The sequence below is a fragment of the Sorghum bicolor genome, chromosome 4 (genome assembly GCF_000003195.3).
Source record: "Sorghum bicolor cultivar BTx623 chromosome 4, Sorghum_bicolor_NCBIv3, whole genome shotgun sequence".
NCBI lineage: Eukaryota > Viridiplantae > Streptophyta > Magnoliopsida > Poales > Poaceae > Sorghum > Sorghum bicolor.
The window spans coordinates 6,375,649-6,400,985 of NC_012873.2; the positions used below are offsets into that span (position 1 = coordinate 6,375,649).

Consider the following 25,337-nt stretch of genomic DNA (forward strand, 5'->3'; position numbering starts at 1 on the left):
TTGACCTGGCCACTGCATAGTACAAACAAATTTGCGGACGAGGGCGTAGGGCTTCTTATGTGATACTGACTTACCAGGACAGACACCTCAACATTTTTGAAATGACAATCCATCTGCCTTTGTTAGCGCATGCAACTCAATATGGTTGTTGGAACTTAGAAGCGCCATACAATTCAAGTCCTAATAACTAATACAAAGAGCTAAGATAATTCAAGATTCTTGGGGGGGAAACGGTATTCTGATTAGAGTACAAGTCGTAATCCCAGATGGCAATAGACATGAGAGAAGGTATTGAACTATATCGCTCACCTTTCCTTAATAGGCAACTTTGGGATACCATTGCTATTAGAATGAAAGTAGGAGTATATACTAACTACAGTGTAGATCTGTTAAATGGTAATTCCAACAGATTCGACAGATTAGGATGAACAGTAACATATGGCAGAAGCCTCGTCTATGTTCAGGAGAGGACACTATACAGAGCCAAGATGAAAGAAAAATTACACCAAAACTGTATGCACCTCAAAATTTCTGTTGTAAGCAAACGCCCCTTGCAGAATTTCAGAGTTGTTGGTGCACAACAGAAATTAGTGTCTTATTCAAATGTTCAGCTGCTTTGACATGTCCATGATTACCCAGCAGATTAAAATGAATGTTAGAAAAGAATGGCAAATGTGCGCCTCAAAAGCCTTCTTTAGGCATCCGGGTCGATGTTACATGTAGCTGCAAAACGTATGGCACAAATAAATTAATCCCCTGCTTTTACTGAAAGATTAATATATTAAAGCTGTGGGGGAATAAGAAAGAGAGTTTACCTTCAACACCAGAAATGCCTCAGACATGAATCATTTACAGTACTGTAAAGTTGTACCCTTTTCTTATACCATATTCTGATGTAACCACAATCAAATGAGCTACCTTACCAAAAATGGATCAACAAAATTGTACAACTGGTGAAGAAATAATATACGCTATGCTGATATTATGGGGCCTATTGATGATTGGAATATATCATACAGTGCAACTTGAACTTCTCGAGAACTATGCTCACAGCGAATAAGATTAGCCAATAAGGGGAAAAAGAGGGGCAAGTTTCTCCTAAAGCAATTCTTCTCTAAACTGCCCAATAACCGCATCACATGAAGGACCAATGAAGTTCTAGCATCCAGTTCCTCTTTTTTAGCAGTAACCAGAGGCAGCCGATGTAAAGCTGGATCTCTACCAGAAACATCATTAGATGGTTCATGTCCTGCACAGGTCAGATACAATCGCAATATTTTCTCGCAGACAAGCATAATCTGTGACTCCACATTCATATTTTCTGACAAAGATGGGTTATCATGAAGAAGAGCTTGGAGAAGTTTGAGGTAGCTCTGGTAGGACTCGCTCTCGAAATGGATGACCGCTGGCTCAGATACCTCCAAAATGGAACATGCTATATGTAGTTTAATGTGCAAGTTAGATTCAGAGTTCACTTCACTTGCATGTGATGCAATGGCAGATAGCATCTCCAACATTATGCCTATATGCTCAGCACAAAGAAAGCTTCTGTTCACCTCATACAATTTAATGATGCCCTGCAAGGAAGCCAGGAAAAGGTTTTGATTGATAACTGTTGGCAAATTAAAAATGCATGTAGGATTCTTTTTCTTTAAATTTGGTTCCTATTTTAATTGGATATGCATATGGTATCTGCTCTTTCATGGTATCAAAATCAATGTAGCAGAGCTTATAATACAGGGGGTTACTAAAAACTAATTGAACTAACAAGAAACCACATGATTTCTATATTTTAGTTTAAGTACCTCAACAATTAAGAGTTGCAAAGCCATATGATTCTTCATTCTGACAACAGCATAAGATGCTGTTTCCATATTAGCTTCCTCTTCATCATCATTGTATATGTCATGATCTGAATATTGCTCAGCTTCAGAGTAAGATTCATTTCTATCTGGAATTTCAATGCCTTTCATCATCCTAACTATTTTGTCAAACACGACAAATGTATGTGCTGCTGATTCTTTGAAACACAACAAGATCATCCCCCACTCATCATTGGAGAGCTTGCTCGCAAGTCCTTCTGTTAAACGCTGAAAAACTGATATACTTGTGGTAGCTGATTGTTTATAAGGGCTTCCGATGAAATTCGTAATAACAGAAGTAACTCTAGAAAGTTCTGGACGCATCACTTCAAAAAACGTAACATACAAATCTGCTAAACATTTTAGAGCCACCATTTTAGTTTCAAAATTCCAAGAATCATCCTCGGTACTATTTACACTTGAAATTTGGCCATTTGGTGCAAAGCTTTCACTGCTAAATAGGGGATAAATAACTGATTCAAAGATATTAGCCCAGAAGGACTGAGAAAAGAGGTGCCCATGATCTTGCAAGATGTCAAAGAGCACTTCCACAGAACCTTTTCTGATAGTTGGTCTTGAGTCAGTTGTCAATCTAGCTAGACCTGGAAAAGAGAGATTCAAATAAAATATGTTACAACATGAAGCATTTCTAAATTTTCCAGTAAGATCCATGTAATTCTGTGAAAAAAATATATATACCAGCAAGCAAAGGAACCCAGAAGTAAACATGATCATCCTTATGCACCGTGCTGTTCCCATCTGATGAATCTAAGTTACTTGGTTGCTGGTCAGTATCCTTCTCATGACTAATAAATCCTTCCTCAGCGAGTTTGACGGCACAAAACCGAAGAAATGCAATGGCATTAAGACTGGCATCACTGCTAAATTTACTACTTGTGAATGTGATAAGGCATTTAACACAATCAGTAAACGTTGTGGTTTCAGTTTCAGTTATGTAAGGGAAATAGTCCCGAACAATCTTTTCCATGGTTTCAAATGCCAACAGAACAATATTTTTCCGATCATCAGCAGCAGCTGCAGTAAAAACCTGTAAGTAGGTAACATGACGTTAATATGGAATCATCAATTTTAGAAAGACACTCTATAGCTTAGTTCCTGAGAACAGCTAATTGTAGATCCTGTGAACTTTATGCCAAGATATCATGATAAACTAAAACTAGACAGAGAACATTACGTACCGTAAAAACACTTTTCCATCCAGATTTTATATTGTTGACACGACTCAGAACCATTTGGGAGACACATCGAACTATAAGTTCACGTACTTCTGAAGCATTGCTCTTCTGCATAACAACCGCAAAAGGTTGCAGGAATTCATTTTGGAAATTATAATTTGCCAGTTCTTCTCTTTCCAGAAACTTCATAGCTAGCTGCCTCAAAGAGTCCATAACAAATATTGCAACTGAAAGATTCTCTGACAACCCAACAGAAACAAAAAAATCTGACAGAACTTTCCAAATACGGGACCAAACCAAACGTATGCGGTTCATATTGTAATGCCTGTGCAATGAAACTTCAAATTAGTTCATTTGGAAATTATTGTCTACGAATATATTCATAATTTCATATAGCTTGACATAGGTCATAGATTATAAGCTTACGCAATCTCAACAATCTTTGTTAGGCAGAAGATACGAGGATCTGTAGGAGACTGCAACTCTGTCATTGAAACTTTGCAAAGAGCATTCACAAAAGCAACAATAGCATCACTATTTAATCTTGGGCTATGAGCAAATATGTGATTTAACTCGAAAATGCCAATCTGGTCTAGCAGGTTTATGTTTGATATAAAATTATTAATCTGTTCAGGAGTAACCAACGGTGACACTTTATTTTTTGCTGTTGTGCTGTCATAAGAACCTCCTCTAACAGCAGCCATTACCGCTGGATTCTGAAGTGCATTAGTTCTCTTTGATGACATAGAGGTAGACTTCTGTGTTTTATCTTCTGAGTTAACCAGTGGTACTGTGAGAAATGAAGCATCAGTAGGTGCCCCCTCTCCAAGAAGATGTAAATGTTCAAACCGTGAAAGGCATGTTAGTACATGCTCCCAAGCTTCCTGCAAATAATCACCATCTTCGATTGCAATGGATATTATAGCCTGTCAGGAAACAGAGTGAGAAAAAGAAAACAGACAGACTCACTGCGAAATGGACAAATAGATATAGTCTAACTGTGAGATTCATTTAGATGCTAATTCATGTGCTGATGATAAATGGTAGGGTAAAGCAATATTCATCGTCCTTCAGCTAATCAGGCATGGATTGAGTACCCACCTCCTGATATTGGCAGCTTCTCAGGATGGTGTTGTCGCTCACTCAAACAAGTCGAAAAGCAACTTAGGAAAGGCCTTAATTCTTTGACCATCCTTGTTGCTTGGAAGCTTTGGAAACAACACAACAATTGTGTCAACTCTATCTTTCCTTATGTATATTGGGTCGTGAAGGCTGTTGTAGAATAAAGTGATTTCTGATGTGCTTCTGGCGCAAAGCAGCTGCTAGGTTTACTCTTTAGGATTGTCTAGGTTAAGCAGTTGTTTAGGTCAGGTCGTTTGTTATTTTGACAGTGGCTGAGTGGCACGCATCTTCTAAACTATTGTGGGGTGGAGTTGTTGTACTTGGTTCATTTTTCTTCTTTAATGAAATGATACACAACTCTCCGTATTCGAGAAAAAAAGGATAAAGCAATATAATCCAGTAAATACTTTGGATTGACTGAGATTTCAGGCATGGTTCAAGTCATATATGTATGCTTTAATGAAAAAGGCTACATATATGCCAAGGATTTGTTCAAAAAAAAGTACTATAAATAGTGCACGATAGGAAAAATTAGTACACTACAGAGAAAAAGGACTACATTAAAATTATAAGCATCTGAATAGAACATAGATTCCTAAAATACTGCAGGATTTGTATAAAAACATGGATATTGGTTCCTATGGTATCAAATGATCCAATATGTCTGGCATGATAAGGCCTTTAATTGTGAGATGCATTAACTATAACTTTGATAAATAAAAAATGTATCTCTGTTTGACATTCCCACCTTCACAGCATCCACATTCTTTTGTTTCATATCAGCAGCACAATGCAGATATGTGAATTTTGCTACAGATGTCACAAAGGCATCTCTCTGTGTCTGCATGCACATAACAGAGGTAACATGCACAGCAGACCTGAATCCCTGCAAACACTGTGACGTGGCGGCCTTATCATCACTCTGATCAAGTGTCACACTGAATGCAGCCATCATAGGGGCCCAACAAACCTCCATCATGAATCTTAAAATTGTTGTATCAGTGATAATAGAAAACACAGACCTGCATAAAGCAAAAGCTTGAGTTACTTTCAAAGCATCAGCGGAAACAAATCTATTTTATAACAATGGTTTGTGTTAGTCTTACTCTGACTTTCCACTCTTTAGTTTAAATTTCTCTTGTATGTTTTTTATGAGCAGGTCATTTGCTCCAACTACCCTGTCATCAGCCTGTTTCCAGTTAACAAAGCTGATAATGTTGTCCAAACCTAATAGCTTCATCACACTACTAGGTTGCTTGTTTTGTGGAATTGATGAATCAGCACTCATTTTGATCTCATTTTTGACAATTTGGTCATACAGTGTACCCAGATAAACTTCTGGCAAGTCCTTCCCATCATCTATTCCTCGGTTATTGCGAATGAAGTCAGATTTAGACATCTGCATGTTGAAAATCTCATAAATGAACTAATCTTGAATCAAAGTTCAAAGATGCTTATTATCATTTGCTTACCTTATCCTTAACCATAGTATTGTGAGCATCAGTGTTGAGCATGATTACAGAATAAGCAAGAACATATGCAGTATCTGCACTGGTAAAGGAGTTTGGATTGCATTTGCAGTATCGTTCAGCAAACTTTTCCATGATCCGATCAATTTTCTGTGCTTCACCAGGCAACCTGAAGCCTCGCAAATAATACCTAATAGCTTCACCGAAGTCCATACCTTCGAAGTTCAGTGCATCAACATACGCATGCATAACTTTGATAGGGAATTCATCTCTTTCACCCAAATAGTCTCCAATCATTGTTGCATTTAAACCAGCAGTGTTCCTCAAGAAACAAGCAACATCTTCTGGCGTATGCCCTATCTTCTTGCTTTTAACAAGAAAATTAATTCCCTTGGAAGGTTTTCGGTTAAACAAGGATATTCCTTTCTGGAGAAGGAAAATTATTCTTCATTAGTCCAAAATGTGAAACCCTCCTTCACACTGAGAATAGAAACTTCTAAACCAAGTATGAAAATAACATATACCTGAAGTTCTATTTTGAAAGCACGACGTTGCTCAAGGGAGGGAGCACCAGATACATCTGGGCTACCAGAGTCAGATTGCAGTTCATAATCAACTCCACTGCCATCTTCTCCAATAAGGATGTTAGGAATGTCTATTGAACTTAAAGAACTTAAAGAAGCTTCAGAAATTTTTGGTGAAAAATCACCAATTTTCAGTTGTTGGTCCATCCATGAACCCATTGACTTGATTATGGTTGCAAGGCACTTCACTGACTCAATCCGAAATGTTTGGTCTTGGGCTGTAGTTAATGTTGTTGTAGATCCTGGAGGAACACCTAAAGCAGTTTTTAAAAGTCCATTGACAACCCTGCAAAAATCTACTGAAATTAGAGATGCCTTAATAAATGATGAAAAGATAATGAAAAATGAGGTTTAAAGAGCAGAGCTCAGCTCAATGCATCGATCCTCACAACATACTTAACTCAAAGTGACATGCAGAACTAAAAATCAGTAACTGTTGCTTTGTTCATTTAATAACAAAACAGAAGGTGACTATTCATCAAGTACCAATTAGAAGTTACATACCTTTCAAAAATATTTGGCGCATCTACATCGCAATCATAGTTCACAAAGATATCAATAAGAACCTGAGATTCTTTACAGATCTTTTCTAGCAAGTTTAGAACTGTCATTTTTTGTAGAAAGCTAGGTTGATGGACATTCTCAAGAACCCTTAGGACAAGCATTGGAAAGAATATTCCAATTTCTTCTTTCAGCCCAGATCTAAACCTTGACAGTAAGCCCACAAATATGGAGCACAACAACTGGAAAATACTCATTGCTGACAAAGCACTGTTCTTCAATAAGGACAAACAAAGATACTGCTTGATTGCTCCAAGGTACCTGATTCAGAAAAGAACTTTCAGTCCACAAGTTTTATTTGCTGTCAAGATCACTCCTTCATAAAATAACCTAAAGAAACTTCATAAAGACTAAAAGCTGTAAGAGCACACTTGTAAGATATCAAAGTAATTTCAAAATTACCGAGCTTTATTCTGTCAAGATCAAAGTAATTTCAACACTCCACTATAAAATAACCTAAAGAAAACTTCCTAGAATCATAAAGGCCAATAGCTGTACGTGCATGCTTGTAATATATTTGCTTCAGAATTACCATTTCTACTTTGCAAACAAAAAAGGTGGAGTTTTGTTTTTCTGCCAAAAAAAACATTGTTACGACATATTTCATTTGAGTAGTGCAAAGTTAAGTTATCTGTAGAACGACATTCATTTCCGCTCCCTTTTTGACTAAGTCGCTATTATAGTACACAGCAGCCATGCAGTAATACCATCCCGTTTTCTTCCTTTTCCGTGTGCTGCTGAGTCTGTGACTTATTTATTTATTTGGTCTTTCAAGTGAAAGGACCGTACAATAAACTTAACAGAACCCAAATGAAAACAAATTCAGACAATTCGAGCAGGTTCCTCAGGAGTCAGGACCTGATTTATGGAAACACAAATTCAGAATAAAGACATGTGGGGTTTTTGACAAATAGGTAAATCATCTTCCAACCAGCCATCCACCTAGATCCTAGAGCTTTTTAAAGTGCTTGTAATAAACTATATCTAAGTACCTATTGCTATAGCTTTTTCTTAATCCTTTTCATTTTCAAACCTTTCATTCATGATATAGAATAAATATCTTTGCATGAATTCCAAAAATAGAATTAGAGAAATATGTGGACATACTGAGCAGGCAGATTAGAGAAATATTATGCACATAAAAAGGGTGAAAAATAATTTCAGAGCTAATATGGTGTATGCTTAATGGAGCACAACAAGAATGCTCCACATAGATTCAACATTGTACACTCTATGCCATCCTCCCACTAGTCATTTTATACTTCACCTCAATGGTGAAATGCACTGTAGGTCTCTAAACTATTTCTGTATCCTCTATGGATCCATGATCTCTCAAAGTGATCATCTAGGTCGTTCAGCTTTCAAAGCAGTTCATTTGAAGTGTGAATCCAGGTCCATGATTGGACCTAAAGTGAACTTAGAATAAACCTCTTCAAAAGTTGAAGGACCTAAATGATCACTTTGAGAGATCATGAACCCATATGAGAATACGGGAATAGTTTAGGGACCTACAGTCCATTTCACTCCGCAATAATTTTTTAGTAACTTCCAGAATTCTAACTTATTGTTTTACCAAGAACCCACAGAACTACAAGCATTTTTTATAAGTATCACCGAGCTACAGCTATTTTGACACTTGGTACTACAAAAATACAACTTCCTCACAGAACTACAACTAGTTTGTCACTGAGTACCTATGAGAAAGTTGTGGTTATGGTACTAAGTGCCAAATAGTTGTAGTTCTATAAAATTTACTTAAATAATTGAAATCCACGAAGCTGGAAACAACTACAGGTATGGGGTCATACTTTTCATTTGTTCTCCAGAAAGGGCCTGCATTGTCGATAACCATTTTCAGCAACTCAAGAGACAACACCTTGCCCCGCAGCAACATCTGATCCTCAGGGTTATCTGGTGTCGAGAACTTCATTGATAGCTTGCACAGGTTCTTGAAGAGCGCAAGCCCATCCTCTCTGGTCTTGCTCATCCCAACATCCTCCTTTCCATCCACCTCAGTTGGCTCCAAATGTGCCCCTGGCTCTGGGGCATCACCCCCCTCCATAGCCTCGTTTATAAACCCCTGAGCCACCTGCACGATGCTGGAGTCGTTCAGGTTGCGGTCAGACACGTCCAACATGTCCGTGATCGACACCGTCCGAACGTGCACGTCCATGGAATCCACCTCCACGCGTGCAAACACAATCACCAGCACCTGCGCCAGCGCAAGCTTGGCGCAGAGCTGATTGGCACCACTGCTGCTGCTGAGGTATATGTTGTAGCAGGTCCTGAGCACCTGGCCGAGGCCCTCCCCGCGGATGGCGACGGTGGGGCACCGCGCTGCGGCGACTATGACACGGAGGGTGGCAAGCTCCATTGCATCATCAGAGAGCGCGCCACAGGTGAGGACGGCATTGAGGAGCCTGGAGGTGGGGGCAGAGGGATCGTCGCCGGCGCCGGCGCAGCCGAGGTCGCCGAGGAGGAGGCGGTGATAAAGGAGCTTGGTGACGCAATCGAGAGCGGGGTCGGCGACCTTGGGCGAAGCGGACTCGAGAGCGAGCAGCAGCGCGTGGAGGGACGCGTCGGCGGCGGCGGAGGGCAGGCCGAGCAGCGGCGAGGATTGCGGCGAGGTAGGGTCCGGCGACGGGCATGCCGGCGATGAGGAGAGGAGGTCGAGTGCCGCCTTTGCCGCGGCCACGAGCGCCGAATGCTTCCGCCACGCGGCGTTTTTGATGATCCGGTCCAGCGCTGGGCCCAGAACGCGGCCCGACGGAGACGCGCCGCCGAGTGGCGCCGTGGGGGTCGACATGGTGAGGGGGTCTATGCGGTGGTTGTCGCCGTCGTGATGACCGTCACGTCATTGGAGGAGGGGCGGAGATCTGAGGTGGAAGAAATTGGAATGGAGGGAGGGAGGTGCCGGGTGCGTGGGGGAGGAATTGAAGGAGGGAAGAAGAGGGTGGAGGGGGGAGGGGTAGGACTGGAATTTTGACTTTTCCCTGGGCGCACTCCAAAAGAGGATGGAATCGCAAATTACATATTTGCGGTGTTTGACTTGCATTTTCCAAAGTAAAAGACTAATAGCGTTATTTATGTTATTATTACCAAAGAATGAACAAGAGTTACTGCCGAATAATAACCACATCATTACTATAAGAGTTATCATCAAATATAAAATCAAATTACTGTCATATTTATGGGCACTAATCCTTTCTCGATTTTTTTTTTTGAAGCATTGCCTTTCAACACAAATCAATGATGGTGTATATCATTCTAATTTACCATTTTCAGTTAGCATTGTACTTCAATCAAGCTATTCTACAAGTAGGATACAACTTGTTAGTATGAATTAGGGTGTTCTCATAATAAGTTGTCACCACATACTATGTTTAAGAATGTTTTATATATTATTAGTTTCAAAAAGAAAGTTTTATATTGCCACATTTGCATATTTGCAATTATTAAAAATGTCACTATTTCTAAACTTATTTTTAATAATGCTCCATTAGCTACTATTTTTTTATTAATACAAAAAATTCAAGAGAGAGAGAGAGAGAATAAGGAAGAAGAAGAAATTGCAAAAGGCGTTTCTTTAGAAACAATTGCAAAAGATGTGTGAAAAAAAATTCAGGACTTCTTTTTTTAAGTTTAGGTCTTGTTTAGTTCCGAAATTTTTTTGGATTTTGGTAATGTAGCATTTTCGTTTGTTCATGGCAAATATTGTCCAATCATAAACTAACTAGGATCAAAAGATTCGTCTCGTAAATTATAGACAAACTGTGTAATTATTTTTTATTTTCTTTTATATTTAGTGCTTTATGCATGTAGCATAAAATTTGATGTGACGAAAAATCTTGAAAAGTTTTTGAATTTCAGAGTGAACTAAACAAGGCCTTAAAAGAAATCCAGGACTTGCGACTGGGCTGAACAACCCCGCCTGGCGACTGGGCCGAACACAACTCCGGCTCAAGCCCAACCTTCCACCACCGCTCCCGTCTCCCTCCCTGGCCTCCTCGCGTCGCGTTCCTCTCGTCCGTACGTCGACGCCGCCGACCGGCTCGCACCGCGGACAGTAACTCAGTCCGATCGAGCCTCCCTCTTCCCAGATTCGGGTCCTGGCTACAGCCGCCGCCGCATCCGTCGCCTTCATACCGCGTGCTCTCGCTCGCGCTCCCTCTACGACTGGGCGGGCTACCGCAGCCGCCGCCCTACGCCAGGTGCCGAGCCCTTCGCCGATCTCTTCGCCGACGAAGAGCGCCCACAAGGTATCCCACCCCCTTCTTTTCCCTATCTGCTGTCCGAAAACGAGGAGAAAATGGTTATTATAGGGCTACAATCGTTGTGGCTTCTCTTAAATAGCACCGCAAACATTTATTTCTCTCAAATAGGACTGCAAACATTGTTTGCAAGCTCTAATAACATTTTAATACAATTAAACATATTTTTAAATCCTAAATACATGTATTTGATTTAGAAAGGGTTTGCGAGTCGCGACCCGCACCTGCCGCCTGTTCCTCGGCTCTTTCGCTGGTCGGGGCACCATTCTGGGTTTCTGCGTAGGAATTTGGAAAGTCATTTGATGATCGTGTTCAGGATATCAATTGGGTTCAGATTTCGCGCAATTTAGAATCCCTAGCCACTTATATAGTGGCAGAATTGCTGTTCGTCAGCAGTGAGAAGGGATGCTGCTTCTGAATATTTAGTTTATCTGTGTTTTCCAGCATGTACAGTATTCTTTGATCTCGTGTGGAACTAAATTATGGTCTTGTAAGATGAACCTGTAATTGTTAGATTCATATTTGTCCTGAAATTCGTTTGTGAGATGTACATGCTGGAGGTTTTTTTTTTTTTTTTTGAGGAAGCTGTGCATGTTAGCATAGTGCCATGGCCAGGCGGCGGCCAGCTAGCCCAACCATGTCACGTACGGCTAGGGATAAGTCCCAGGGACAAAAGAGTCATACCATAGCCAAATACATGTATTTAGGACTTAAAATCTGATTAATTGTATTAAAATATCATTAGAGCTTACAAACAATGTTTGGAGTCCTATTTAGAAGAAACAAATGTTTGCAGTCCTATTGGAAGAAGCCACAACGATTGGAGTCCTATAATAGCCATTTTCTCGAAAACGAGTTCCTTAACTCTAACCTCAAGTATGCCTACTAACTTCTCAGTAATTTTTTGCTAAATTATCGGTGTACATGTGTACACGCATGTCCCTTTACTGGTCCGCCCTGATCAGATATATCAAATCCACTAACTTGATTCTTTTTTGGGGCAAAATCATCGTCGGACAGTAGACCGATGGAGTGCGTGGTGCAGGGAATCATCGAGACCCAGGTATTATTCCGTAATGCAAGTTGGCACTGATGGTTTATGCAAAATGTGATCTTCACGCATTCTAATAGCTTTTGAAAGATAGGAGCTCTTTCATCACTGTTACTGCAGCCTATTTTGTTGTGAAGATCTGACATTAACTTTTCCTCTCACTGATTGCATCTAGATTTGATAAGTATTTCCAATGGTGTTTAGAATGTTAATATCTAAGTATCTACTTATAGTATTGTATTTGTTGTTGAGCATTTCACTACTAGGCCTTGTTTAGTTCCCAAAAAATTTTGCAAAATTTTTTAGATTCCCCGTCACATCGAATCTTGCGGCACATGCATGAAGCATTAAATGTATATAAAAGAAATAACTAATTGCACAGTTTACCTATAATTTGCAAGACGAATCTTTTGAGCCTAGTTAGTCCATAATTGGACAATATTTGTCAAATACAAACGAAAATGCTACAGTGCTCATTTCGCAAAAAAAATTGGAATTACCACAATCTCATATTTAGGTACATGTACAGTGTACAATGTTGAGCCACCAACGTTGAGCTTAGTGTGCACCATAGTGACCATACCACTAGCTTCATTTTAGTGCTCAGTGGAGCTCCCTCTCCAGTATAGCCACTATCCATAGTTGCCAGTTGGTAGTTACTTTTCTGTTTACTCCAGCACAGATAAATAATAATAAAAGTTTATTTCAATGAAGTGATAGATAGATCATGTAGACCACTAAATGTCAATAATTTATTCCTCGCTTTAAGGCACTACTACTGGACTTCATTTGCCGTTTCTGCTCAGCATGTTAACAGAATAATAACATTTAATATACAATTGGGGGAACATATGATCTATATCATTGTGCTTTTACAATAGGGAGGAACTTAATTTATTTGCATGTTCTAGTTGATGTGTTGTGCAAAGAATGTCATTCGGCCTTTGTTGTACTGCTCTGCCATTAGTTTAACCTTTGGTTGATCGTCCCATTTTGCAGCATGTCGAAGCTCTGGAGGTTCTTCTCCAGGGTCTCTCTGGTGTCCCAAAAGAGCGTGTTAGGGTGCATGAGCTCTGCCTTAAAAGTGGACCCAATCTAGGTTAGTTCGTGATTATTCTACTCTCCCATTCCTACACATGTGGCATATTAACTGATGTCTTCCAATCATACAGGTGTTGTCCCATCGGAGGTTCGTTTGTTGTGTGACTTAGCTCAGCCCACACCATCCTGGTAACCGTGATAAGCTGCTGAAAGTTTACCTTTTCGTAGTTTTTGTCATTAACTGTGGCAAGATTGTAGGACCATAAGACATGTTGGTGGTGCCATGAGAGGTGCTGGTGCAGAGCAAATCTCAGTTCTGGTTCGTACAATTGTGGAGAGCAAAGCTAGCAAGAACGTCTTGCACTACTTCTACACTCTAGGGTACAAGCTAGACCATGAACTCTTGAAGATTGGTTTTGCGTTTCGTTTCCACCGAGGTGCCCAAATCACTGTCACTGTTACATCTACTAACAAGATGCCAAGGCTCCATGCTACCGATGAGGCTGTGCCAGTCACTCCTGGCATACAGTTAGTGGAAATCACAGCCCCTGCTGCTGCTGATAATTACAATGATGTTGTTTCAGCTGTCTCTGCATTCTGTGAATATCTTGCCCCGTAAGTACCCCTTAGCTTAAATTCCAACAATCAGAAAACATATAAGAATGAATCAAACACCTGTCTTCTTTTAGTAATCATTGCAAATCTGCTGCAGGCTTCTGCATCTGTCAAAACCAGGACACTCGACTGGAATTGTTGCAACTGCAGGCGCTGCTGCTGCCTCACTCATGTCAAGTGGTGGTGGCAAAACCTTGTAATGCTGCCGCTACAGCCAAAGTCCATTCTTTGAGATGAGTGGGCGTGGCTGATGAGGTGGCCTTCTTCAGGCTGAGCAATCAGTTTTGCCTGCTAGTGGTGGCCTTCTTCAGGCTGAGCAATCAGTTTTGCTTCTGGTGCCAACCTAGGTGGTGGTTTGACTGATTGCATGATTGCTGATGGGGTCGTGCCTTGTAGTTGCAGGTCCGCACCTGTTGTGTACATGCATTATTTTTAGTAAACTTATTGACCAAATTATTTAGCTGGCAACGTGATCTGATCTATGTATACCTGTTCTAGAGTCAAGTTCTCACAGTTTTTGCAATGCTTTATTGGCTGCAAGTAGATGGCCAATATTGCTGCCATCTGATCTGATCATGTACCAAATTATTTTTAGTAATCTCATGATGTCTCAGTGAGTTGTGTTTTTGGTCCCTCAAAAAAAAAAGTTGTGTTTTTGGTAATCTTTTGTCATATCGATTACCAATAATGCTGCCCTTGTCTAATTGGAAAATTGGATGGATAAATTACAGCAATGTTGGAATGATTCGTCTGAATAAAATGTGATTTTGTCATATCGATTACCAATAAGGCAATAATGCTGCCCATTTCTCATGGTACTGAGCAAACATTCCCCCCTCCGTAGGTGGGTTGTTTAAGTCTTTCGCTACTTCAATTATTTTTTTCACAGCACCGTCCCTCAGCATTGATAAATGGGAAGTCTGGAACCATACACACGATTCAGTTTTTCTCTGACATAACGATTCTCAAATCCGAACTATGTCGGGAAAAATTGAAAGGTATCTGCAACTGTTGTCACCCAGCTAGCTAATCCCTGTTTCGATAGTAGTATCTGCTGTTATCATCAACGCTATGCAAGGTTAACAAATATCTACTGTGACAACTTTTCTTAAACCACGTCAACAGGGTATCAGGAAAAGAGCGGAACAAAGATTCACACTTTCACAGCAACGATGCATACAGTCGTCCCATGTGCCAATATGTTATGTTTAACAACACCTCAGAAGGTTTCGCATGATGACTGGCGGCTTAGCAAGCAGCTACTGCATGCCAAGGAACCCAAGGTGACTTGATCCTCGCCCTTGTGCCTCTGCAGCGTCTTCCAAGGCGGATGAGTCCCAAAGCCCCAGGATTGTCACTGTTGTTTGTCATTCTGGTCATCTTTACACCGTTTATTGATGTCCTGGCTAGCTTTACAAGATCTCTTTCGAGGCTTCTTGGAGCCACCAGGCTTCTGTTGGGCATGTCGTCCACCAGGAATAGGCACAAGATGCTCACTAGCCAAAGCAGGGAAACCAGCGGCAGGGTTTCTGCACACAGTAAACGATGCGTTAGCGATAACAGTATGACAAAATCTGTAGCTACTGTAAGTTAATCGGTTTATTCCACACAAAAAGGATGTTTGCAACATTTCATCTTCCACATGATTACCAAAGAAAGTAGTTAAATCACTTCCTGCTTTGTGCTAAATGAATATGAATATATTTCATCGACAGTAACAAAAATGCACACCATATTGCATAAAAAGGCAAATTGTCTTCTCAGGGGAAAAAAGTAAGCCAAAATGTGCTGCTTCTGCATCTCCAATTTAACATGTGAAACCAGTGTTACATGGACACGGGTGGGGGTTTCAGCATCTGGTTCAGGTTCGGGTATCGAACTTGGCAAGTTTTCTACGGTCAGTATACTACTTGGAATCTGACACATGTGCGGGGTGTCTGATTCGGCAAAAAAATTAGTACATGGGTGTAACCCTGAGGAATGGAAATATGGAATAGCTGATTAGCAATCATGATGTTATTTGAATATAAGCATTCACAGCCTTATACAAGGTAAAATTATGCCTAAAATAAAATGATTTAGTTTGACAACTACTCAAAATTAACTAGCATAAAGAATTTGCAATGTTCATAGTCCATCCTAAGAGCACCAAAGAATGATGAAAATGCTCACAGTTCATCCCCCATACAAAAAGGGAATGATGTGATGGGTTAAACCAAAGCAGATAAGATGATCATTTACCCGAGAGTTCGGCAGACTCCTGCATGGCTGTGGGAGCACCGGCATGCCTATCCTTCAGCAAACTCTGGCGAAGCACCATGTTCTCGGCAGTGCAACACTGGAGGGCATAGCTTAGGCGGCAGCACTCTGCCTCCAGATACTTGCTCTTGATCTCCAGATCTTTTACATACAATTTCTTCTTCTCCCTAGATTTCATGGCAGAATCCCTATTCCTCATTTGTCTGTTGAAACACAACACAGAAAAGCATAGATATTATATGGTGCGTAACCAAGCAGCAAAAAAATGTACCAACTATATGCTTCCCTAGTGAGCCATTTTCAATATGATAATTATGACAAACTCTCAACCTTTCAGAAGCGACTACAGCGAGTAACTAGTATCAACAGTAGCACATGTGTGACACAAAACCAACAAAAGATGCATATAAACAATCTTCCTCCTTTTTCTAGTATTGCTTAACAATATATATATTTTACTACAACAGGGGGGTCTGGCCATTTAGGAGGGGGGGGGGGGGGGGGGGGAGGGGAGTCGTTACATCCTCATAGGCAGAAGATGAGTTGACAAGAACCTCATTGAGTCATGAGTTCATCACACCCATAACATATAATCTAAATAAAAGGAATGTAGCTTTTCAAATTTCAGATAACAAATCCAGTCCTCCTGAAACATCAAACTAAATAATAAGGCCCAGCAAAAAGTACCCAGTGATAAAACTCTATGATGAAATACTTCATTTCCTTTGTAGTGCACGTGATCATATTACAGTCAGTTATTGGGGACCTTCCGTTCTTTTTCCTTTTTCCTCATAATAATAATCAGGCAGTGACTCAAGCATCAATCAACTCACAGATACGTAAAATTGAACAAAGTAACAAAAGTTTGACAGCTCCCCTTCCCACACAAATTGATGCTCATATGCATCTGGTGTATATTTCCATAAAACTGGCAGGAAATTATTCCCTAGACAGACGAGAACATCAGATTGTTTTTTCTTCTAATAAAAAAAGACACGAGAAAAAAGACCAATACCTCCACTTCTTCTGGCTGTTGGAATCATCGCCGCAATCCACACCCACCACCACCTCATCCTCCCCCGCGCACGCCCTATCCGCGCTCTTCTCACCAGTGAGCTTGGGGCTACCCTCGCCCTCGCTGTCCCCAACGAGGATGCCGTTCAAGAACTCATCAACCCCGTCCAACGGTGCCTCGTCCTCGTAGTCCTGCATAAGGAACTTCTCGACGTCCCCCAGCCCCTCCCGTAGGCTCTCACCAGCAACCACCACCGGCTCCCGCGACGCCGCCGCCTCCGGTGCCGGCAGCGGGGCGAAGGCGGCGGCGGGGTCGCCGGAGAAGGAGGCCAGGACGGCGTCGACCTCCTCGAGGGGAAGGTCGTGGTCCTCTCCTCCCCCGGCCCCAATCCCCGCCGCTGCCATGGCGATGTTGGCCCGGCTGGCGGCTAACGGCGAACGCGCATTTCTCTCTCGGTTAGGCTGTCTCCAACGGGAGACTTATTTGGAAAGTCTTCGACACAATACCTATAGCCTCCAACAGAGTACCCATACAGAAGACCTATTTTAGATATCAGAAGAGTCATAACCCAAATTTGGGTATCCTCTCTCCTCGAGACCCATTTGCAGAGAGTGTTGTCTTTTAGGTCTTGTTGTTGGAGAAGACTAAAAATAGGTATGGAACCTTTTACCTGTAGCGCTACCCAAAGAACAAATGGATCTTGTATTTTGGGTGATGATTGTTGGAGATAGTCTTAGGCTGTCTCCAACAGCACACTCATTTGCGAACCCAAACCTAAAATGGGTCTCCAACACAATACCTATAGCCTCCAACAGAATACCCATACAGAAGACTCATTTTAGGTATCAGGAGAGGCATAACCCAAATTTGGGTATCCTCTCTCCTTAAGACCCATTTGCAGAGAGTGTTGTCTTTTAGGTCTTACTGTTGGAGAAGACTAAAAATAGATATGGAACTTTTTACCTGTAACGCTACCCAAAGGACAAATAGGTCTTGTATTTTAGGTGACGATAGTTGGAGATAGTCTTAGAGTGAGGAAGGAGACAGTCCAGTGGGCCTGCTGATGGCTCATAGTGGCCGACGTGGTTCTCCCAGTGGAGAGGCAATAAAGTGCCACGTCAGTTCAAATTACTACTGCTCACGAGTCACGCACGTGGAGGTAGGGCGGTGGAAGCTCGTGGGTTGGGCTGCGTGTCAGGGTGGGCTGCGACGGAGGCAATCCGTAGGCCTTGTTTATTCCCCACCTAAAAATTTTTCATCCATCCCATCGAATCTTTATACACATGCATGGAACATTAAATATAGATAAAAAAATAAACCAGTTTAGTTGAGAATCGCGAGACGAATCTTTTAAACCTAGTTACTCCATAATTAGCCTTAAGTGCTACAGTAACCCACATATGCTAATGACAAATTAATTATGCTTAATAAATTTGTCTTGCAGTTTCCTGACGAGCTATGTAATTTGTTTTTTTATTAGTTTCTAAAAACCCCTCACGACATCCTTCCGACACATCTGATGTGACATCCAAAAAATTTTCATACCCAATCTAAACATGCACTTAGTTCAACCAAAATCTAAAATTTTTTCAAGATTTCCCGTCACATCGAATCTTGCGGCACGACACTAAATATAGACGAAAATAAAAATTAATTACACAGTTTACCTGTAAATTACGAGATGAATCTTTTAAGCCTAGTTACTCCATGATTAGACAATGTTTATCAAATAAAAACGAAAGTGCTACAGTTCCGAAAACCAAAAAGTTTTCGAAATCAAACAAGGCTGTTGGCCTCGGGGATCATTGAATCAATTTTTTTTCAAAATTTTCTGTTAAATCAAATCTTGTGCCACATATATGGAGCATTAAATATAGATAAAAATAAAAACTAATTACACAGTTTGCATATAAATTACGAGACAAATCTTTTATTTATAGTTACTCTATGATTGGATAATGTTTGTCAAATAAAACAAATGTTACAGTATCAAAATCTAAAAACTTTTTGAATCTAAACAAGGCCTTATAGAGGTGTAAAGCCATGAATATTTTAGTTACCGGGAGTTGACTTTTAAATAGGAGTTGATTTTTCTCTTTTTCTCACCATGCATCGGGTATTCTCTCCATTCTAAATTCTAAATTATATAACGTTTGATATTTTTAAATATATGACTTTTACATCTATATAATGTATATCTATATGTATAATAAAAGCTAAGACGACTTATAATTTGAAGTGAGAAGAGTAGAAATGTGTCGTTTCGACTATTAGAGAAGCCTTTAGGCTGCTTCTCTCCCATGATGAGTTTGGGTGAATGTTGTGCAACTTTTTTTTTGGTTGAGATAGCTGCTTTTTTATTCATCCGCGAGACCGTAGTACATGTAATACGAAGATTTTGGACACACACGAAGGTTACCGATCTTAATTGGAGATTTATGTATTAAGTTTTAATAATATGGTAATCTTTGAAAATAGACATGAAACAACTTGTGTCAATGTAGTGCTTTTTTAAGGAAATGACAAGGAAGCCCCCTACCTATTTTTTTCTTTTTTCTATTAATATGAATAGGTATACAAAGTACAACATGGTACAAGGCTTGTAAAGCCCAAGCAAACAAGAGAGAAACATCATAAGAAAATATTTCGTCACAATGAGATGAGATTAATGCTCTTTCTTTGAGTGCAGCCTTCCATTCCATGAGGGTAGCAACTTTATTATTGAAGATGACTCCATTCCTGATGTGATTGCCAAAAAATTGTTCTTGCCTAAACCTATCAATGTAGTGTTATGGACTTATGATCAAATATATCATATGTTGATATTATTGTAATTATTGGCATATTAGAACATGATCACATTGTCAACAACACATGACTTAATATAGTTTATCATATGTGGCTATCCTTTATATTTAAAATCACATTATAAAATAAATATTAAACGAAGGAGCGCACAAGAAGTAGTCGCAACATGCTACACTAGGTAAGATGACATGAAATAAAGTGGCTCTATTTAATGTCTATAAAACTCTCATACAACTACTAAAGTTTGACCCTAAGGCTACTAGCCATGCCAGTACATTGAGGCTACTCTGAGAGACAGCATGTTATCCCTCTAGGCTCTAGCTCAAACTTCATGATGTGGTACTATAGACCTCATCATAGGGAAATTCTAATAGCTAGTTCTAAGTTAGCATAAAATGCCATGTGAAAAAAATATAAAAAACCTTTGAGCTAAGCTATTTGCATATGTTAATGTGTAAAAGAACATAACTTCTCTATCTTCTTTCTTCGCAATAAAGAGTGATTATGTATAAAGAACAATTTACATGATGAGCATATATAAGGAGATGTCATCTAAGAGGCCGTGACTGTTTTCTTTGCTTGGGATACTCATTAGGACATGTCTAACATCATCAAGAGTTTCCAAAACTCACTCTCAATCTTTTTTATAAGATTGAAAAGAACTGCTCCAACAACTACCTATCTAGAGGTGGAAGAATGTGAGGAAGAATACGAAGGACAATGTTTTAATAAAAATGTACAAGAGAAAAAATATAAAAATGGTACAATGTAATTTAGAAATAGTCTAGAATTTTTGATGCAAAACTGATTTCTATATTTTAGAAGTGATATTTTAAAAACTGTTATGAATCTGACAAATGTACTTCTAAGATTTTTTTAGCCATTTAAAAACTCACTAATTTATCTTTTTTTTTAAACTATTGGAGATGCTGGGCCTTTGTGAAAAAAAAAACACTGGGGCCCCAATGCATACGCGGTAAGCCCAGTACACAAACACAAGTCTCTTCTTTTATCGAACCCAGCCCAACGACCGCGTTTCCGCCTCTCCTTCTCCCCTTCCACCTCCGATGGCCACAACGGCGACAACGACGGCGACGGTGACGGCGCCGGCGGCCACAGCCAACTTCGTACCTACACCAACGCCTCCGCATCCACGCCCCGCCGCGCCACCTGCTCTCCGGGCGCCTTCCACCTTGGGTCCTGTCAAGTCAGAGGCCCCTCCCACCCCCTCGTCCTCTACCGCCACCACCGCCGCGGCCGCAGCCGCCGTAGCGGAGGATCCATCCTACATCATCACCGTCCCTAGTTATTCAGGTAACCAAACCCGTGCCTTAGCACCGTGCTTCTACCTCTTGTGGAGGCTAAAACCTGGAACCCTAATCGTGGCTTCCCCACGCAGCGTGGTTCTCGTTCGACTCCATCCACGACACGGAGCGCCGCCTCCTGCCGGAGTTCTTCGAGGGAGAGGCCGCGGCGGCGTCCGGGTGCCGGGGCCCGCACGCGTACAAGTATTACCGCGACTCCCTGATACGGAGGTTCCGGGCGCGGCCGGGTCGACGGCTCACACTCACGGAAGCCAGGAGGGGGCTTGTTGGTGACGTCGGCTCAGTCCGCCGCGTCTTCGACTTCCTTGAGGAATGGGGGCTCATCAACTACGGTGCTTTGCCATCGGGGTCAAAGCAAGCGAAAGAGAAGAGGGAAGAGGCTGCGCAACAGTCAACGTTGCCTTCTGGGGCAACTGTACCCAGGAAGCTCTGTACTGGATGCCGCACCGTGTGTGGGCTTGCTTACTTCGCCTGCGACAAGGTGAGTGTTTTTAAATTGTGGATTTGGTATAATGTACCACTGCATAAATTTTCCTTAGGGATATAGTACCACTGCATCAAATTTCCACTGCAGATATAGATTTGGTAACACGAATCAAACATTTAGGTCTGAATAGAACAATCTTAACTCATTAATATGAGTATTTGGAGTGGGCTACACCAATTACAAAAGTTGCAATGCAAAAGTATTCTGTCTGTGCTGGCAACATTAAGATAAATTAAGTTGCCAAAATCTGCACCTTTGGTTTCTCATGGTATCTAACGGAAGGAGCAATAGTTCTGTGGTTATGAGTTCAGCCATGTATCGAGAAATTCATTTGGCGGGGTTGGATGTGTTACTGCCTTCCGGGTTGATGCTATGGTCCTTGTTTCCATATGTCTCCTGGGAAGGGTATTAGGCAAAGGTTATTAAGTCGTCGCCTAGGCGTTGCCTAGTCGTTGACTAGGTGTTGAGGCGCTAAAAAAACCTGGGCGTCCCCGTCGCCACAACCAAAAATCAGCAAAATGAGAGAGAGGAGGGAGGCAGAAGAGAGAGGAAGAACTGGTGGAGGACTGGGAAGGCCAAGAACCTGTCTGTGCTCCATCCCCATCGGCTCCAGATGCTATGGCTGTCGCAAACTTCTGCAACATCGGACATCTGGGAGGGGCAGCAGCAGTCAGCAACTCTCGATCTGCGATCTACAGGTGACTGTTGGGGATCTGGAAGGGGACGGCACCAGCAGTGAGGAAGGGAGAGGAAGAGGTAGGGAGGAATGGTTGCGGGCGGCAGCAGCACAAATGGAGAACGGGAGAGGGATGGATGGATAGAAGAGTCCCGCGCAGAGAGGGGCAGTGGCGGCGGAGACCTGGAATGCTTGTCGATAGGGAGGGCTGAAGATAGTTCACACAATATGCCAGGAAGGATATATGGGCTGGCTGGTGGGCTGGGCCTTTCTTAGTGTCTTGTCCTTCTTCTTTTCTTTTTCTGTTTTTTCCTTCCTCTGTGCTGCTGCTTTCAAGTTTCTTATAACCATATGGCATTGCCTCGCCTCGCCTTATGATCGCCCAGGCGTCGCCTAGGCGATTGGAAGGGGGTGGCTCACCATGACTCGCCTTAGTGCCTTAATAACCTTGGTATTAGGAGTTAGGACAGGTGAGCGGACAACCTTTTGAAAAAAAAAGATCCCATGTAATATAAGCATATTTTGCTTTGACGATTGTCATATTTATTCACTTCTAAATTTTAAACTGAGGGCACAGTGCAACTTCTGTGCACAAAATCACCTGCAAATATTGAAGTATTTGTCCTTATTAAAAAAAGAAAGGACATTAAGACTGGTGAGCAAATAATCTTGTTGATAAAAGGTGGCTATATTTTGCTTCTTCTGAATGTAGATTGGAACTGTTTCATATTGCCCAATAGGCCTGGTTTTAGAACATGCTCCTCATTTATGAACATACAAAGTCATTCAGGCATTGGCGCGTTGATTCAGCTTTTGTAGTAGCCACATTTGTTTATTGTTTTTTTTGGAAGGTATGGTTGTAGTGTCAGAACATTATCAACACTTATAATGAAGTTTGAAGTTAGACGCTCTGTACAGTTAATTTTTCACCATCAAAGTAACGTGGACATGTAAACAATTCAGATCAAGTTCATGCCAATTGAAGTGAGCAACAAAGATCAGTTCAACTATTGTCATCACTTGCCATTCTTACCATGTTGGCTGAAACTTTTTCATTGGCTTTTTAAATTTTTAATTTGAAGAGTTACTAAGTTGTTCTTATTAACCTTTTGCATGTGATCAGGCAGATATAAGTCTTTGTACTAGATGCTATGTAAATAATAACTACCGGCCGGGTCTGTCTCCTGCTAACTTCAAGAGAGTTGAAATTACTGAAGATTCAAAAGCAGATTGGACAGACAAAGAAACTCTTCACTTGCTTGAGGCTGTCTTGCATTATGGCGAAGACTGGAAAAAGGTGTCTGAACATGTTGGTAGTCGGTCAGAAAAAGACTGTATTGCAAGATTTATACGGTTACCTTTCGGAGAACAGTTCATGGGACCCAGGGAGGATAGAATGGGATTTGAGAACAATGATGACAATACTGATGAGCCTGGAGCAGATGTCTCAAAACGACTACATCTCACTCCACTAGCAGATGCAAGCAATCCGATTATGGCTCAGGTCTGTATCGTTGCTTTTTACCCTGATGTTGGTAGCTGCTAGAGTACTTTTAAGCAGTATGCCATTTGCTTGGGCCTAGGAGCAAAGATGGCAGCACCAATGCATATCCTTTTTGTGATTAAAACTTATGAGTCGTTCCATGTATATAAGAATGTAACATGTCAATTTCCGTTTCTATAATGTCCTTGTTATTAGATGTATAGTTCACTTCCTCAAGTAGCCTTGGTTCCTTGCATGTATAACCCATATTCTTTACCTCAGAACAAAAGTGAAGCATTGGGATAATATTTAAACAGCCTCTGGCATAACATTCTCAAAACTGATCCCTGACTTAGGTGTGCACTGTGCACACAAATGCCTTGCATTGGCCTGCTGGTGGCAGGCTTGTTTCATCAGCTTCCTTGTACTGTATTGTTGTTCACAGAGGGAGAAATCTGAGTAACTGAAAGTGTTTTCCCAGGTTGCATTTTTATCAGCTATTGTGGGTCCCGATGTTGCCTCAGCTGCAGCGCAAGCAGCTATTTCTGCACAATCCCGTGTTGACCTAAATGACAGCGAGATTGAAACTTCAATAAATAGCACCAAGGAAGAAGGTATCAGCTCTGCTCTTTACATATTTGACTTTGTTCTTTTGCAACTTCTGCTGTTGAATTATTCATAAACATACTCCTTTGCACATCAGTGTGCAAAATGCAAGCAATATCAACAGTGATGGTTAATGAAAGGCTGAATGTTGTATGGATGCAAATAACATTCTACAGGGAACAATACGCCCAAGCATACATGTGTAATATTATAGCATTGTGCCATGTGCAAATAATAGTATATATGGCCTTGTACCTGAATTTTTTGTGCATCCACTATTAAAATGTTTCTTGCTCACCTCACTCATACTATGCTTCTTAGCCTCTAACTTTAATGCCCTCTTCAGAATCATCTCACACAAATGGGCTCTCAGTCAACGATTTACTGAAAGAGGCGGCTGCTAATGCACGGGCACAACTTGAGAAGGAACGAAACAGCATAGAGCAATCTTTATCAAACATAGTAGATGTCCAGGTACCAACACTCAAGTGTGAGATAACTTTACAAATTTATGTATAATATATACTGACCGCTTATCCATATCATCCCTTGTGTCATGTGTGACCTTTTCAGATGATGGAAATCCAAGATAAAATATGCCGGTTTGAACAGAAGGAGATGCTGATGGAGAAAGAGCGACAGCAGCTGAATTGTCTAAGGGATATACTTTTCACAGATCAATTGGCAGTTATGCAACATCAACAAAGGACTCCAGCTGTAGTCACAGAGTGCAAAGGTGATGAGAAGCCAAAGCCCCTGGCAAACATGAGTTGATTCGAGTATATCCTCGGCATAGCATGATTCTGATGTATTATTTCAGCGGCGTTCATCCTCATCTGCCGTTGGTAGGATTGGAACTAATTTGAAATGCTACATGTAAGTCGATACTAGTTCTCTATAGGGTGG

General features: G+C 41.1%; 4 protein-coding genes across 6 annotated transcripts; 2 read left to right on the forward strand and 2 right to left on the reverse strand.

Annotated features, from left to right (window-relative positions):
* On the reverse strand, positions 292-9,738 carry LOC8071622 (brefeldin A-inhibited guanine nucleotide-exchange protein 1). 2 transcript variants are annotated; one of them, XM_021459239.1, is made up of 12 exons: positions 8,603-9,738; positions 6,738-7,055; positions 6,174-6,519; positions 5,653-6,075; positions 5,287-5,579; positions 4,929-5,202; positions 3,485-3,984; positions 3,062-3,383; positions 2,562-2,910; positions 1,806-2,464; positions 816-1,577; positions 292-723 (listed from the first exon to the last, which is right to left on the reverse strand). In XM_021459239.1, the coding sequence occupies exons 1-11, from the start codon at positions 9,598-9,600 to the stop codon at positions 972-974; spliced, it is 5,088 nt and encodes a 1,695-aa protein (XP_021314914.1). In that variant the 5' UTR covers positions 9,601-9,738; the 3' UTR covers positions 292-723; positions 816-971. The 2 variants fall into 2 exon arrangements, with proteins under 2 accessions (XP_021314914.1, XP_021314915.1); XM_021459240.1 differs by lacking the exon at positions 8,603-9,738 and having other exon boundaries at positions 6,174-6,529; positions 6,738-6,901.
* Positions 10,720-14,399, forward strand: LOC8082887 (mediator of RNA polymerase II transcription subunit 18). Of its 2 annotated transcripts, none has more exons than XM_002451664.2 (6): positions 10,720-11,053; positions 12,086-12,128; positions 13,116-13,215; positions 13,289-13,346; positions 13,416-13,772; positions 13,870-14,399. In XM_002451664.2, exons 2-6 carry the CDS (start codon positions 12,093-12,095, stop codon positions 13,970-13,972), a joined length of 654 nt encoding a protein of 217 aa, XP_002451709.1. In that variant the 5' UTR covers positions 10,720-11,053; positions 12,086-12,092; the 3' UTR covers positions 13,973-14,399. The 2 variants fall into 2 exon arrangements, with proteins under 2 accessions (XP_002451709.1, XP_021314181.1); XM_021458506.1 differs by having other exon boundaries at positions 10,726-11,053; positions 12,089-12,128.
* Positions 14,716-17,505, reverse strand: LOC8071623 (bZIP transcription factor 50). Its single transcript, XM_002453423.2, has 3 exons — positions 17,047-17,505; positions 16,014-16,234; positions 14,716-15,301 (listed from the first exon to the last, which is right to left on the reverse strand). The coding sequence occupies exons 1-3, from the start codon at positions 17,448-17,450 to the stop codon at positions 15,021-15,023; spliced, it is 906 nt and encodes a 301-aa protein (XP_002453468.1). The 5' UTR covers positions 17,451-17,505; the 3' UTR covers positions 14,716-15,020.
* LOC8082888 (SWI/SNF complex subunit SWI3B) lies at positions 20,922-25,205 on the forward strand. The gene is made up of 6 exons (XM_002451665.2): positions 20,922-21,168; positions 21,254-21,660; positions 23,466-23,846; positions 24,307-24,439; positions 24,778-24,905; positions 25,005-25,205. Exons 1-6 carry the CDS (start codon positions 20,922-20,924, stop codon positions 25,203-25,205), a joined length of 1,497 nt encoding a protein of 498 aa, XP_002451710.1.

What these genes read in the sequence shown, in the direction of transcription:
- LOC8071622 (XM_021459239.1), bottom strand. Translation starts at nt 9,600, where the DNA reads ATGTCGACCCCCACGGCGCCACTCGGCGGCGCGTCTCCGTCGGGCCGC. An exon ending in TTCTGGAGAACAAATGAAAA is followed by an intron (nt 7,056 to 8,602) that starts GTATGACCCCAT and finishes TTTCTGAATCAG; the next exon opens with GTACCTTGGAGCAATCAAGC. An exon ending in CTTTCAAAATAGAACTTCAG is followed by an intron (nt 6,076 to 6,173) that starts GTATATGTTATT and finishes TTCCTTCTCCAG; the next exon opens with AAAGGAATATCCTTGTTTAA.
- LOC8082887 (XM_002451664.2), top strand. Translation starts at nt 12,093, where the DNA reads ATGGAGTGCGTGGTGCAGGGAATCATCGAGACCCAG. An exon ending in GCTCAGCCCACACCATCCTG is followed by an intron (nt 13,347 to 13,415) that starts GTAACCGTGATA and finishes GCAAGATTGTAG; the next exon opens with GACCATAAGACATGTTGGTG. An exon ending in TTCTGTGAATATCTTGCCCC is followed by an intron (nt 13,773 to 13,869) that starts GTAAGTACCCCT and finishes AATCTGCTGCAG; the next exon opens with GCTTCTGCATCTGTCAAAAC.
- LOC8071623 (XM_002453423.2), bottom strand. Translation starts at nt 17,450, where the DNA reads ATGGCAGCGGCGGGGATTGGGGCCGGGGGAGGAGAGGACCACGACCTT. An exon ending in AACAGCCAGAAGAAGTGGAG is followed by an intron (nt 16,235 to 17,046) that starts GTATTGGTCTTT and finishes GTGTTTCAACAG; the next exon opens with ACAAATGAGGAATAGGGATT. An exon ending in GGAGTCTGCCGAACTCTCGG is followed by an intron (nt 15,302 to 16,013) that starts GTAAATGATCAT and finishes TACTGTGTGCAG; the next exon opens with AAACCCTGCCGCTGGTTTCC.
- LOC8082888 (XM_002451665.2), top strand. Translation starts at nt 20,922, where the DNA reads ATGGCCACAACGGCGACAACGACGGCGACGGTGACGGCGCCGGCGGCC. An exon ending in GCAATCCGATTATGGCTCAG is followed by an intron (nt 23,847 to 24,306) that starts GTCTGTATCGTT and finishes GTGTTTTCCCAG; the next exon opens with GTTGCATTTTTATCAGCTAT. An exon ending in AAATAGCACCAAGGAAGAAG is followed by an intron (nt 24,440 to 24,777) that starts GTATCAGCTCTG and finishes TGCCCTCTTCAG; the next exon opens with AATCATCTCACACAAATGGG.